Consider the following 12,978-nt stretch of genomic DNA (forward strand, 5'->3'; position numbering starts at 1 on the left):
GGTCATACAAAAGTCTACCAGCTTCAGGTCCAACAGCTGGGTCAGCAGTCAGCCATCAAATCTGCAAGTCCAACATTCTCACACTATACTCAAACCAATGCAACTACAGTTTCTGTGAAGAACAAGGGCTCTACTGAGCTTTCCTGATCACAAGGTGATCTGGGAGGCCTGATGTGAAAAAGTGAACTATTGTTCCTGTCGCTGAGCTTCTGCCGGTCAGATGACTGTGCTCCAAACATTGCAGTACTGTGTGCCTGCGATCTACTGCGTTACATTATGATCTACCCAAGCAGCACTGACTTAGTCCTTGAACAAACCAAATTGGTTTATGTAAGGAATTGCTTAAATTTGCCTGAAACTGTTCCTTGAACGAGTTACTTAAAAATAAAGCATAAAAGATTTGTAATTGCCAAAACAATTGGGGAAAATACTTTTCAGCTGGTTGTATGCCAACTCTCCTATAAAATTTCATTGTCCGAATTCCACCACTACTACTCAAAATGGGACATACAGGAAATGACAATTTCTGTTGCTTGATTCTCTGCATAAACAAATTGATTTCACTTTCTGAATCTGAGAAAACTGTTCAATTTGAATTCAATTTATATTAGCTAGCAAAGCTATTTGATTTGGCTAAACAACATCATGCTTCAGAGCTTATGCAGAGCAAGCAATATTATTTTATACAAAGGCAACCAGATTAGCAGCTTTCATATTTGGACAAGCATATAATGAGATTCAATTTGCCCTCTCAGTCCCTGAACTGCCAGCTACTTATGTTGAATGATCATTTCTAAATTCTGTTCAAAACAATAAATTTGTAGATTTGCAAATAGGTAGCGCCTGCCACAGATAGCCACCATCCCTTCCCATTTTACTGCGGTATGACCTAGGCTGAAAAATATAACTGGTTGATAACAGCAACGGCATGCCCTACCTTTAGATATCTGTTCCACAATTCAAGTGATGAATCAAAAATGTAATCTAACCCTGATGGTTAATATCTGATGCTTATTAATGGGGACTCATCCCATAAATTCCTCAACAGAGTAATCTGAAAAATCGAGCTTTCTGTCTGACATCTATAACAGAATTTTCTGTAAAAGTGTGAGTTGAAAATTAACTGTCTTATTACATATAGGAAACATCATCTTTGATCGCATTTGAGAAACAGAGGAGAGAGGCTGCTTCCAGATAAATCACCAAGCAGATGTTCACAGAATCATAGAATCATTAAGGTTGGAAAAGACCTCCAAGATCATCTGGTCCAACCGTCCCCCTACCACCGATATCACCCACTAAACCATGTCCTTAAGTACCACATCCATGATGAAATGCCCAGTGCCCAAGGTTCATGGTCCAGTATCTTACAAAGTTTTACACCAGGGCAAGGAACAATAATCCTCTCCTTTGGGTGTACAAAAGGAAGTTCTGTGGAAGACGAACACATGAACATAAGTCCCTGCATGAACATTACGGTTTAGTGACTTCGAGCAGAATGGGAACTAGCTAAAAGCCTTTCTAAAATTTAGAATAACATAAAAGAATAATACCTACAGGATTAAATCTTTAAAAATAATCAGTTGTAAGAAACACTGAATGACTATGAGAAAATCCATTCATGTCTGCAGAAAATAATGACAGAACGTTGAATTACAAGTGCTTCTAAAATTTGTTAGAAAACTCCAGGGAATGCAGCACGGTCATTTCAAAAAAAGGAAAGATAGTCTTAATTTAGCAAAATCTGAGAAATTAGAAACAGATTAAGGATTAACCTGAAGTTTGCTTGACTACGTATTTTTTCCTGTAATGTGTCAATGAAATAGGAAGACAATTTAGACAATTCTGGATGGTATTAGTGTACATAAAAATTAAGGTTCACAATAAAACAATGCCTGTGCTTGTGCAAATAACTTCCTTCCATATGTTGAGGCAATTTTAATGCCAATTGCAGTAATCGTAGAATTCCCTTTCTCTCCCTCTCATATAGAAAAAGAGTTGTCCTTTTACTACTGTTAGAAACAATCTTAACAGCAAAAACTCTGTCAACAGTTCCGCCACTCAATGATCTGCTTTTCCTGTCACTGTCTAAGGGTCCAAACAATAAGATATAGAAACAGAAAACACACTTAAAAAATGTTTCTTCATATCATATGATTTACAAAATAACATGATTTACTTCTTCCATATGTGGCCCTTTTAAATGGCACAATCAGAAACACGATAGCACCAGGGATGGAAAGAGAGTGATTATGACACTTGTTTGCCATCAAAACATAAGGATTTGGTTTTATTGTCAAAGAAAGAGACCCATTTTCATGATACCATAAAGTGTACAGCTGTAATCTGTTTCACCACCATCTTCACTTATGCCATACAGCACCCTTCTGATTTTAATTGCATGCCATGATGGCATAAGTACCTATTCTCCTTCAGAGCAGAAAATCTTCAGATGTAATTTCCCACACTGTGAAACTGATGACACATAACTGAGTATTTGCCTTAAACTTGCCCATTAACCACTTCATCATGCTACCTCTGAGCTTTTCTCTTCATTTTAACTACCCATAGAAACTGGCTTTGGGCAAATTGTTGTCCGGCATGAGAACTAGCTAGGTCTGGCATAACTGCACCTTCTGTAATCTTTCTTCTGCATCAACAATTTGTCAGCAATTTAAGAGCACAGCATCCAAGGTAATATCCTGCAGCTTTGTGGAAGCAAGGGCATGAAAGCAGTGCACTGGAAATGGTTTGGACGCTTGATGTGGAGACCATTACTGGTCCAAGCTTTGTAGCCGTATAAAGACTGGCAACAACTAATGCATAATAGACGTTTACTTTCGTTTGAAGCCAGATGTCTCTCATTTCAGACATGCTGCTTTAACATCCTAAATACTACACTGGCTTTTGCTATTCCCTGCATGACTTTGCTATCAACTGTGGTGTTTTAAAAAAGCACACTGCTGAAGTAGCAGAGCTGTTCTCCCAGATTTCTGCAGTCAGTGCAGACTCCTGCCTCAGGATATTTTCCACCACAGCAAGGTTAGAGCAGGACCTCTTTTTTTTTTTTTTAATCTCTATGCTAATGGCCTGGCCAAACCACTTGGCAGAGGGGCTGAAACAGTCAATAATATGTCGTCTGCTTACATACGTGTGAATAACCAATACTCAGTCATCAGCAAAGAGCAAGTAACACAATTCAGCAGATATATGACCTTTGATTTAATGTTCAGGTTAAATATTCTGCCATCTATGTGGTATTGAATGTGGACACCTTTCCTGTTGACTCGACGAAGGGTCACTGTGAAGCACGAAGAACATTCAGTCCTTTCCACATTGCTGAATTTGCACAAAAGCCACTGAATGCTTCCAAAGCCAACAGCATGGAAATCCACATACTGGGTTGCAATTCTGTTCTCCATACTTCGTATTTACCTGGCTACAAAAACATTTCAAAATGCCTGTAAGATGCTTTCTGCTCTGACATATAGTTGTGTGATAACCAGACTATTTCTAGAAATATCCTCCCTCCTGCAAGGTCCATCTGCATATCCTTCTGGTAACGATCTTTCTAGAAATAGTCTGGTTATCACGCAACATCAGAGCAGAAAGCAGTCCATACTCCTGAACTTCAGAGTAATCGTCTCCGTACACAACTGACAAAGCATCAATCTCTATATTTGAGCAATTTGGCAGCTGTGCCAATCAACCATACTGACTTTCTCTGCAACACATTTGACAGCGTTTAGGAAGTGCTACTATGCTTGGCAATGCGGCCCCTTGTTTCTAGATGACTAGCTGTAGAACTTCATTTAGCACTTTGTCAGAGATGACAAGCAAATAATTTAATAAACCCTTGTAATGTTCATGCCAATGATGTAAAATTTCTTTTCATTTAAAAAAGTTAATGATCATATCAATGATCTATTTGCCAAATACACAATTTTTACTTCACCAGTGCTAAGTCATAGCATGGTAAGAAAGCTGCTACTATCTCAACATTGAATGTATCCACTGTGTCTTGTGTAAGGGCACATCTGAACTCTGGGACAGCAATGACCAGGAAGTGCTCAGAGCACAGTATCACTACTGGAGTGCCATTTGAGGTTTCATTACCACTTCTAGGACTTTCCTACAAACTTCCAAAACCAATAAAGGTGTGCATATTAAAATCTCGCAATATAATGCACCATTTCATGGAACCAGTTTCAAGCATGACTGATCTTCCCCTCATCAGTTTGAACTGTAGCTTCTGTACTGGCACTAATGATGGTAGGAATACAACTGTATGTAGGAGTATTTCTAGCATCAGCAATGGTTTACTTTTCTGGGTACAGAATTCAACTTGAACATCAGTAATGTGTATGGCAAAGCCTACTGCCAGTGTCACTCTTCTGACATGCCCACTCATGTGGAGAAAGCATCGTTCCAGCTGCATACAGACTGGTTGTAAACACAGTACCTCTTAGAGTCCCCTTTCTCCTCCTTTCTTTAAAGAGGAGAAACAGTGCTGTCCCTCAATGGGGTGGCTCTAAAGCTCCACTGCTACACAAACAAGGCAAACTCCTGTTGCTCCGGAGCCAAACACGCACTTGAGATGACTGTGATGGGCTGCCAAAGGCAGCAATCTCTGCCTGTACTTTCTTCAACTCCAGACATTACCAGAGCCCATTTTATCCAATAGTATAGTTTATAGCAGTATAAAATGAAAGTGGACATGTTGTACAGGTGAAATTTGGCTGATGAACCCAGTCCTAACTGATGATGACAGTTCACCTTCTCTAAACACTTGTATAATTACTTACATCCAAAAATCATCTTAAATATGACACAAAGAACGTAAAGACATAGGAGGAGGCATATAAGAAATGAGGAAAGAACAGAAAAAAAGGGAAAATAAAAATCAGACCCCAAGAGTTCTAGCAAGTGGTCATTTCAATTTTATCTACCTTAATTAATATACCTGTTTTAGTTCTAGCAATTTTAATTAATATATCTAATTAATATAGAAATCAAGAATTTTCTGTTGCAGTTAAGTCTAAACGTTCCTGTAAGAAAAGTAAATTTCTACATTTATGTCTCCATATTCTTTAACTATGAATGCAAAACATTCTATGTCCACGATCTGATTCAAAAAGTAATATTCATCACAGCTGAAAAGACCTAAGAAAACAAGCACCTAGTACTAAAGCATACATGCTAAGATACTCCTCCTTCTCTTAGAGCAGCAATCTCTTAGAGCAAGCATCATCTTTCATTCTCTAACATTTAAATATTAACTAGAACCCTCTACCTGAACTTGTACTTTTGAAATGCTTACTACTTGGTTCCTTTAAGGTTCCTAAGACTTCGATTTGCTCATAGCATCTGCATAAACTAATTTGTTAATCACCTATAATGAGAAATACTGCAACATTTTAAAATCAAGGAAAGCTAACATTTATTACATCTTTGGATTCAAACTTTCCTCATGCTGATTGTTGATTTTTTTAACATACTGCAATTGGTTATCACTAGTGTTTCCATTTACAAAATTACTGATTAAAAAAAAAAAAAAAAAGCAACCAACAACTATCACAAACCAATTAAATTTAATACAGGAATTATTTGCATGCAATAAACTTATTTGGTATGGAATGTCTTTAAAAATAAAGCTCTCTAGGAAAGCTAGATTTATTCATTAGATTTATTCATTATATTTATTAGATTTTTTTTTTAGTCCATTATTTTTTTTCTTATCAAAAGCAGTCAACTCCTCTTTCAAAAATAGTAATAAACCTATATTCTTGAAGACTTAGAAAAGGACTGGAAAGTAGAAACTAATTCTGTTCATAATTACTCTCAGAGTTAAAATAAATGGTTCAGCTTTAGCTGATGGACAAACTTATGAAGTTGATTATAACAGGAATAAGTTGCAAATATTTTTAAAGCCTTTCAACTAGGAACAGGGAGAGTAAAAGACTGCAGAACTTTGTTATTTTTTTTTCTGCAAATACATGCAAGGTAATTTTTAGACACTTCTTATACTGTTTTCCTCATATGTATCTTACAACAAGATAACTGTATTTCCATACGCTCAGGCCATGCTACAGGCACACACACAAAAAGGTAATTCGGAGATTTTTTTTTAATTTTTTTTTTGTTACCCTTGGAAGGAACCCTTATTTCTTAGAGATCTCAAGCAACAAGCAAAAACAAGCACTTCTCTTCAGTACCTTATAATAAAGAATGGGAAACACATTCTCTGAAAATTGTTGTCCCATTCATATCCACCTGGTAGTTTCACTTAATAAATTTGGTTGTTATATTAAATTCCTTTTTACTCAAATAAAAATTTGGTAAGTCAAATGCCATGATTTTGCTACTATCTGCACAAATGCGGATATACCCATATTATAGATTTTGTGTCTGGAAATCTGGAGGTGTCTCTCAGTTAACAGCTCTTTTATAACCATCATCAAATATTCCATGAAAGGATCATACAATTTTTTATTTACAATCAAAGGTATCACTTATCAGAACTGGCAGATGTAGTTGCTCTCAGAGTTACTGCAATTTCACATACAAAAAGGAAAATAAGCCATGCTAAATTCTGTTTCCATCTTTGGAAAGCAGAGCAAGTTAGTAAAAATGTCCTCTTTGTGAGACAAAAGACTTTATGGAAAATACCACTAAAGTTTAAACATATTTAGAGCTTTTTGGTATGAATGAGTGAAAGGAAAGATATGACATAGGCAATGTCTGCATTCTTCTCTATATTTAGATTGTCATGTAGGTCTCCAGCACCTATTATGATGGTACAACTAAAAGTCATTTTAGGAGCATTGATCCAAACATAAAAACAGCACTGAAGGGAGCTTCATTTCATATACTTTTAGCATCTGATATCTTCCCTCATTTGTGCATTAACTGCTAAGACATATATAAGCATCCTGCTACAGGAGGTGATTTGACTTTCACAAATTTCCCTGAGAGCAGAAATATCATCAGGAACAATTTCAAGGAAATAATTATGGTCTAGACAGATTTATGACTTCTAAAGACCTAATCCAAAGCACATTAATGTCAGTGAAAGGACTCCCATTGACATCAAAGGCCTTTGGATCAATCCCCAACTGCTATGGGAATGAATTCAGAGCAATAATGATGGTGGACTAAATGCACACTTGCAGTTGAAATGTTACCACCCAGACCTTTTTATTTCTCAAATCAGATTAAAAAGTAATTTTCTGCTATTTCACAATTACTTCCAGATGCGCATCATCTCAAATGGCATTTTCATCCATCTGTATGAACCAAACATGCATAGAGATGGAGAGCTTCTATGTTGCCTGAACTAGTAATACAAATGAAAACCACAAGGGAAAACAATTTTGGAGGTGAAAAAGTTCATGGTTGAAACGCAGAGTGAGAAACTTTGGACTGCATTCATCACTTCTAAATACTTTGGGACAGAGCTGCCAGTCCCACTAGTACTTTATTTACTGCCACAGTGGATTTCTTCTAATTAAATTTTCAATATTTTTTCTCTAGTCTTCTAAACAAAACAAAGGGATACATGTAAATCAGTGTTAGCCTCAAACTTGGCAGCCTAAAAACTGTCAGAAATGTCAACTTCATATATTCTCTGCTTAATAACAGTTCTGCTGTCCCTTCTGTCCTCTTAAATGTCTATTTACATGCTAAATAATTTGAAGCATCACTCTTCTCTGACCATGTTAATCTAGTTTCGTTCTGTTAGCAGTTGATACAATTTTAGATTGTAAAATGCCAATGTAATGTGCTTGTGGAAACCCATTCAAATTTTAACACATTCAAAGTCAACTCTAAGATATGACTGGTCAGTCATCAACATAATGTGTTACTCTGAAGTGCCTGTCATTGAAATGGTGCCTCTGGAATTCACTCCTCTAGCAGTACCTTGGTTAGGCAGGTTCAGTTACCATGTATTCATAATGATATGAGCATACTATGTACTGGTTGAACTCTGCCTTAAAAAATTAGTTTTAGTAAGTTTGAGAATTTTCTTCAGGAAATTATATGCAACACCTTTTTGTTGAGCAATGCACGTTCTGCAGCATCACTCCATCTTTCAGTTGCTAATGAATATCTGACTGTACCTTTCTCTGCACTTCAGAGAAAAAGGTTTTTTCTTCCTTCTTCAGTTACTATGTGTGAGAAACTAGATTATTAGTGACTGGATACTGCTGCTACCTAGATTTGAAAAATAATGAGGTAGAGAACAATTAAGTAAAAAAAAAAAACAAAAAAAAAAAAACACAAATTGATGGTGATCACTGGTTACTAAGAGGATCTGAATGGGAACTGAATTCAGCTTGACAGAGGAAGGCAATATAGCCTAAAAGTATCCAAGGAATTTAAACAGTTCTATTGCTGGACAATAATGAAAATGGTGCTTTAGATATGTTCTACCCACCATCTGCACAACAGGGAGTTGATTTTAACATGGTTTCCTTAAGAATCAAAGCTTATACGAACAGATTGTATACGTGGGCAACTTTCATACCCTCTCACCACATCTAGTAACTAATGGGACTCTCTTGGCCAATTCAGTCCAATCTGGAGAAGGGCAAAAGTCACAAAGTCATTAAACTCTTACAAGCTTTGTGAAAATAGGTGTCCAGATAAAGGGGGAATCCCGTTATTACCCTAAATCAGGGCCATCAAAGAATCACTCTGGTATTCAGTCTTCAGCTGCAAGTACACATGAGCTGCTCAGGGGATGACTTTTTAATCTGTTGCTGTTCCAATATTTTCTTCCAAAAAAATTAACTCAGTGCATTTTAATACTCCAGACACTAGTAAAACTCTCAGCTTACTCTAAAAACATCTTTTCAAGACATGCCAAAAGCAGCAACATATTTAGTCATGAATTGGCACCACCTTTTAGATGAGTTCACACTTGAGTACATTTTGTTATCAGAAATGTAAGAGAACATTGCACCTGGAATATACAGATTGAAAAAGCATGAGAGCTTTAATTTAGATTTTCTGACTTTCATTAGCTTGATACCAGTAAATAAACTATTGAATCAATTCTCAAAGGCAGAAGGCAACACCTGGGAATGATATGTGCAAAACCCTCAATGCATTAAAATATGTATGAATTATCTTAACAGAAGTCTGCCCAAACAAACAAACAAACAAAAAAATCAGGTGAATAACATAACTTAGAAAGTCAAATTATCAAGGTTATAATTTTGGGGATATGAACTTCTCCAACACCAAACCATGACATTACTAACATATTTTTTTTCCATTTTTACATCTTATCAGTGTGAAACAGGAGCTGTAAAATGCAGATTCCTTAGGAGTCGTAACAGAAAAATTAGTTCAAACCAGGCCCTTGAACAAAGTAAAAACGACAGAGATTCATTACTTGCCAGACTTTGCTAGTAACGCTGAACTTCATTACCAGGGAGATTTGTCTTACCTTTGTATGCACCTTTAATTTCCCCCATCCTCCAAACCAGCTCTTAATGATTTTTAATGCCTTTTAAATACGTTTAAGGCAAAATTCAGTTTGACTGGCCAGCTGTAGGCTGCTTCAGGTCACAGGAGATTGCACAGGACTATGCACAACTTTTACTGAGGATGCATATGCACAACTTTTACTGAGGATGCACAAGGCAAGGTGAGACACTTCTCTTTTCCCTATATTTATTTCGGTGTGTTAAAAAAACAACCAACCAACCAACCAATCAAACAAACAAAACCACAAAACAAACATTTCTGATGGAGACACTAAACATGCAACTTCTCCTTGGTCATTGATTCAAAGCATACCTACACACAACTAAAGTATCAGTGTAAACAGATGAATATATTCATAAAACAGTATGTTAAGTACACTTTTCTTCAAGCACAGCAAATAATGTCATTATTTTTGTGATGAAAACACAGAGAAAATTTCCGTATCAGCTTCTTAAAATGATTTAGAATACCAGCATAAGTTAAGTTGACAGATACAAATGCATGTGACTTTGAAGTGATGATGTCTAACTAAATGCATTCTTTCAGAGCACGAGAAAGCATTTTCATTTAATGTTGCCTCCCCCCACATCTCACTTTTTATCAATAGAAGTCAAGTCAGAGAAAACATATTACTTTTTAGTTCCACATTGAAAGAGTATCCTACTGATGTGTCGGGTGATGCCTGAGGAACTGGAACAACCTCAGGAACACGTGTCTTTAGCCACAGCAGTGAAGCCAAGATTTATAGCACTGTGGTAAGAAACTTGCTACTCATTTTCCATTTCCTTCAGACAAAAGTAATTTGTGTACACATGACTGCTGTGGGAGAGGAAGGCATGCAAGCAACCATCTTCAGGCTTCTTGCTCCCATGAACATTGCTTAGAGATCAGTGGCCTGAACATGGTTAAGTAATTTTCTCATAAGCTAGGTGAATTTCTTCCCCATTTTGTTATTACTATCCAGAAACCTTACGACGAAAGAACCACTGCTCTTCCCTACCCCATTTCATATTTCTGCAAAACCTAGGCTATTTTGGAGAGAGAGTCTTTTCAAGACTCTCCCTTGACTTAAATCCCAGCAATACATGCTTGAAGTATATAAATATTTGTTCATGCAAATATACTTAAACTCAAACATTTAATCATGTCAGGGAAACATAAGAAAGATAATGCTGATGTACTTTTCATAGGAGACTTAGCTCACAGTTTGAATTTCCTGTTCTTACTAGCTTCCCCCACTTGATGAAAGTATTAATGAATCTTGAGAAGTACATTTTACTTTCCAGTTTCTCAAGAAAACATTTTGTTGCTACCACCTCACTAGAGTCATCAGCTTTTAATTGGAACAAGTTTTAAATTGAAAGAAGCAATTGAAAAGATGGTGCTGATGTGCCACAGCAGTACCTTAAATGCCTGCTTGCTCATATCTAAAGTTGTTTTTTACGCTGAATATCAATATGCAATTAGAAAGAGACAATGCTAGCAGCGCTGGGCCTCTGCAGAGCATTGCTTCAGCATTTGTTAGGTCCTTTCTTGTTCATGCTGCTGGAGTCTTTCAAACAACTCATGTTGACACAATCAAGCAACTACAATGAACAGCTATAAATACAGTCAAAGCAAGAGATAACAATAAGCTGAACAACTAAGTCCTCATTTGAAGATGAAACTGTGTTTTTGAGTGAGCAGTATGTGATTAACCTGCTGTATGTGGGGTCGATATGATTTATTCTCAGCTATGCAGTCGGTCTTAGCTTTGGGCCTCACTTGCTATTAAAGACACACGACTTCCTCAAATCACCCCTCCCCTATGCCTATATAACACACTGTGCTGTTACTTATGAAAATTAACTACCATGTCCTTCCTTTAAATGAAGGAAAAAATCTCCATCACCGCTGCTTAGAAATAATTGTTTGAGGAGAGCAGAGAGGAGAAAGAAAAGCTGTCCTGATTTTGTCTGACTTCTGAGTATTGCTAGAACAGTACTCGCCTGGCCCAATACCAAAGAATAAAAAGCAGTAGCCCATTACATTTTAAGACAACCAAGTGGTTCGAAATACAGGAATGGTACTGGCTTTGGTTCAATTATTTAACAAAACCACCACATTTCATTAAAAAGCTACTTTGCTTGGGGGGATGAACCTCTTACCTTTTGTAGCTATTCGAACACACTGAGTTTTGGTTTCCTGTTGAGAAGGGAAAATTAAAGAAAATAGTCAGAGCAGGTTCCTTTTTCTTGCCCTCCCCACTCCATAAATTAGCCCTAGATCTGTGAGCAGCTCAGGGACATTGAACCAGGTGGCTCAGGGCTTTGGGCTTAGCAGGGGAGAAGGCTGAGTCATTTTGCCTTTACAGAAGCAGCAAGCCGGATGATACCTGCCTAGGCACTGATCTGTGCTATCCATGAAAATAATGGAGAGAAAAGGTGCAGGACAGCCTGTTTGTAGCAAAATTACAGATAAGTTAAATCAAATGGAAATTATGCCATAAGAATCCACAGTATGCAGTGGAAGAAAAGTGGAGAATCGGTGGTCATATTTATTTCAGGGCACAGAAACTGTGAGCCATGTAGCAAAAAAGAGAAGGTACATTTGTTCAGCACTGTGCACAAACTAAATTGTTTTGTTGCATCCAGACAATCTCAGAGTCACACGGAGCACGTTGGCAACCCTCTCCTTCATGCTTCTGAGGGTGGAATGAGCACAGAAGCAGCCCAGCTATCCCTTCACATAAAACATACTTGATCTACAACCTATATAGTCTACCCAGGAAAGACAGTGATTTGACAGGGATGTGCTTCCAAAGAACTTGCATATGCAAACACAATTTTTATGTATTTTGATTTTTTTTTTCCCTTCAGAAGTTTGGTCAGCAATTGAAACAAGTGAACAGAAAAATGACTTAGTTATGCACACTCTGTACAACTTGAACAAACGAGGGTCAGTCATAAATGTATTTTCTGACCTTTTTGTAAAACGCACAGTTATTTTAAAGGCAAACACTGAAATGGCATAAGGTTGCGTGAGAGGATGCAGCTGCTGCTATATTAGATCATTCTAAACAATACTATTGTATAACTAGAGAATATAATAATGGAAGCTTCATTCTATGAAAAGTACTCCATCTAGTCCTGCCACCAGCTGCACTGCCATCCCAATGGTTCCCTGTGCCTCTCTCTCCTATTGACGATCCCTGAGCAACTTTTGCAAACACAATACGTAACGAATGAGCAAAGTAGTGAGTTGAGGGTTACCATAAGTGCTCCATAAAGACAATTTTGCAATCTAAATGAACCTGCATGAAGTTTATCAATATAAACTTACCTAACTGGCACTCTCCCCACTTATTAGATTTACCAGTCCACTTTTGTTCAAAATGTCTATGAATATCACAGTACAACTCTCATCCCAACCCTACAGTTTATTTCAGAGCATACTTTACTTCCCCTTGACTATTTTGGTGATCCCTCTGGTTTACAGTAAAGC

At 37.1% G+C, this 12,978-nt stretch overlaps 1 protein-coding gene across 2 annotated transcripts in view; it reads right to left on the reverse strand.

Annotated features, from left to right (window-relative positions):
- PTPRK (protein tyrosine phosphatase receptor type K) overlaps positions 1–12,978 on the reverse strand; it is a 418,532-nt gene that overhangs the window by 62,817 nt on the left and 342,737 nt on the right. For both annotated transcript variants that reach the window (XM_035538686.2, XM_035538685.2), the window contains exon 13: positions 11,643–11,679. In XM_035538686.2, coding sequence (XP_035394579.1) covers positions 11,643–11,679 — 37 coding nt within the window. The remainder of the gene's footprint in view (positions 1–11,642; positions 11,680–12,978) is intronic.

Source organism: Cygnus atratus, chromosome 3 (genome assembly GCF_013377495.2).
Source record: "Cygnus atratus isolate AKBS03 ecotype Queensland, Australia chromosome 3, CAtr_DNAZoo_HiC_assembly, whole genome shotgun sequence".
NCBI lineage: Eukaryota > Metazoa > Chordata > Aves > Anseriformes > Anatidae > Cygnus > Cygnus atratus.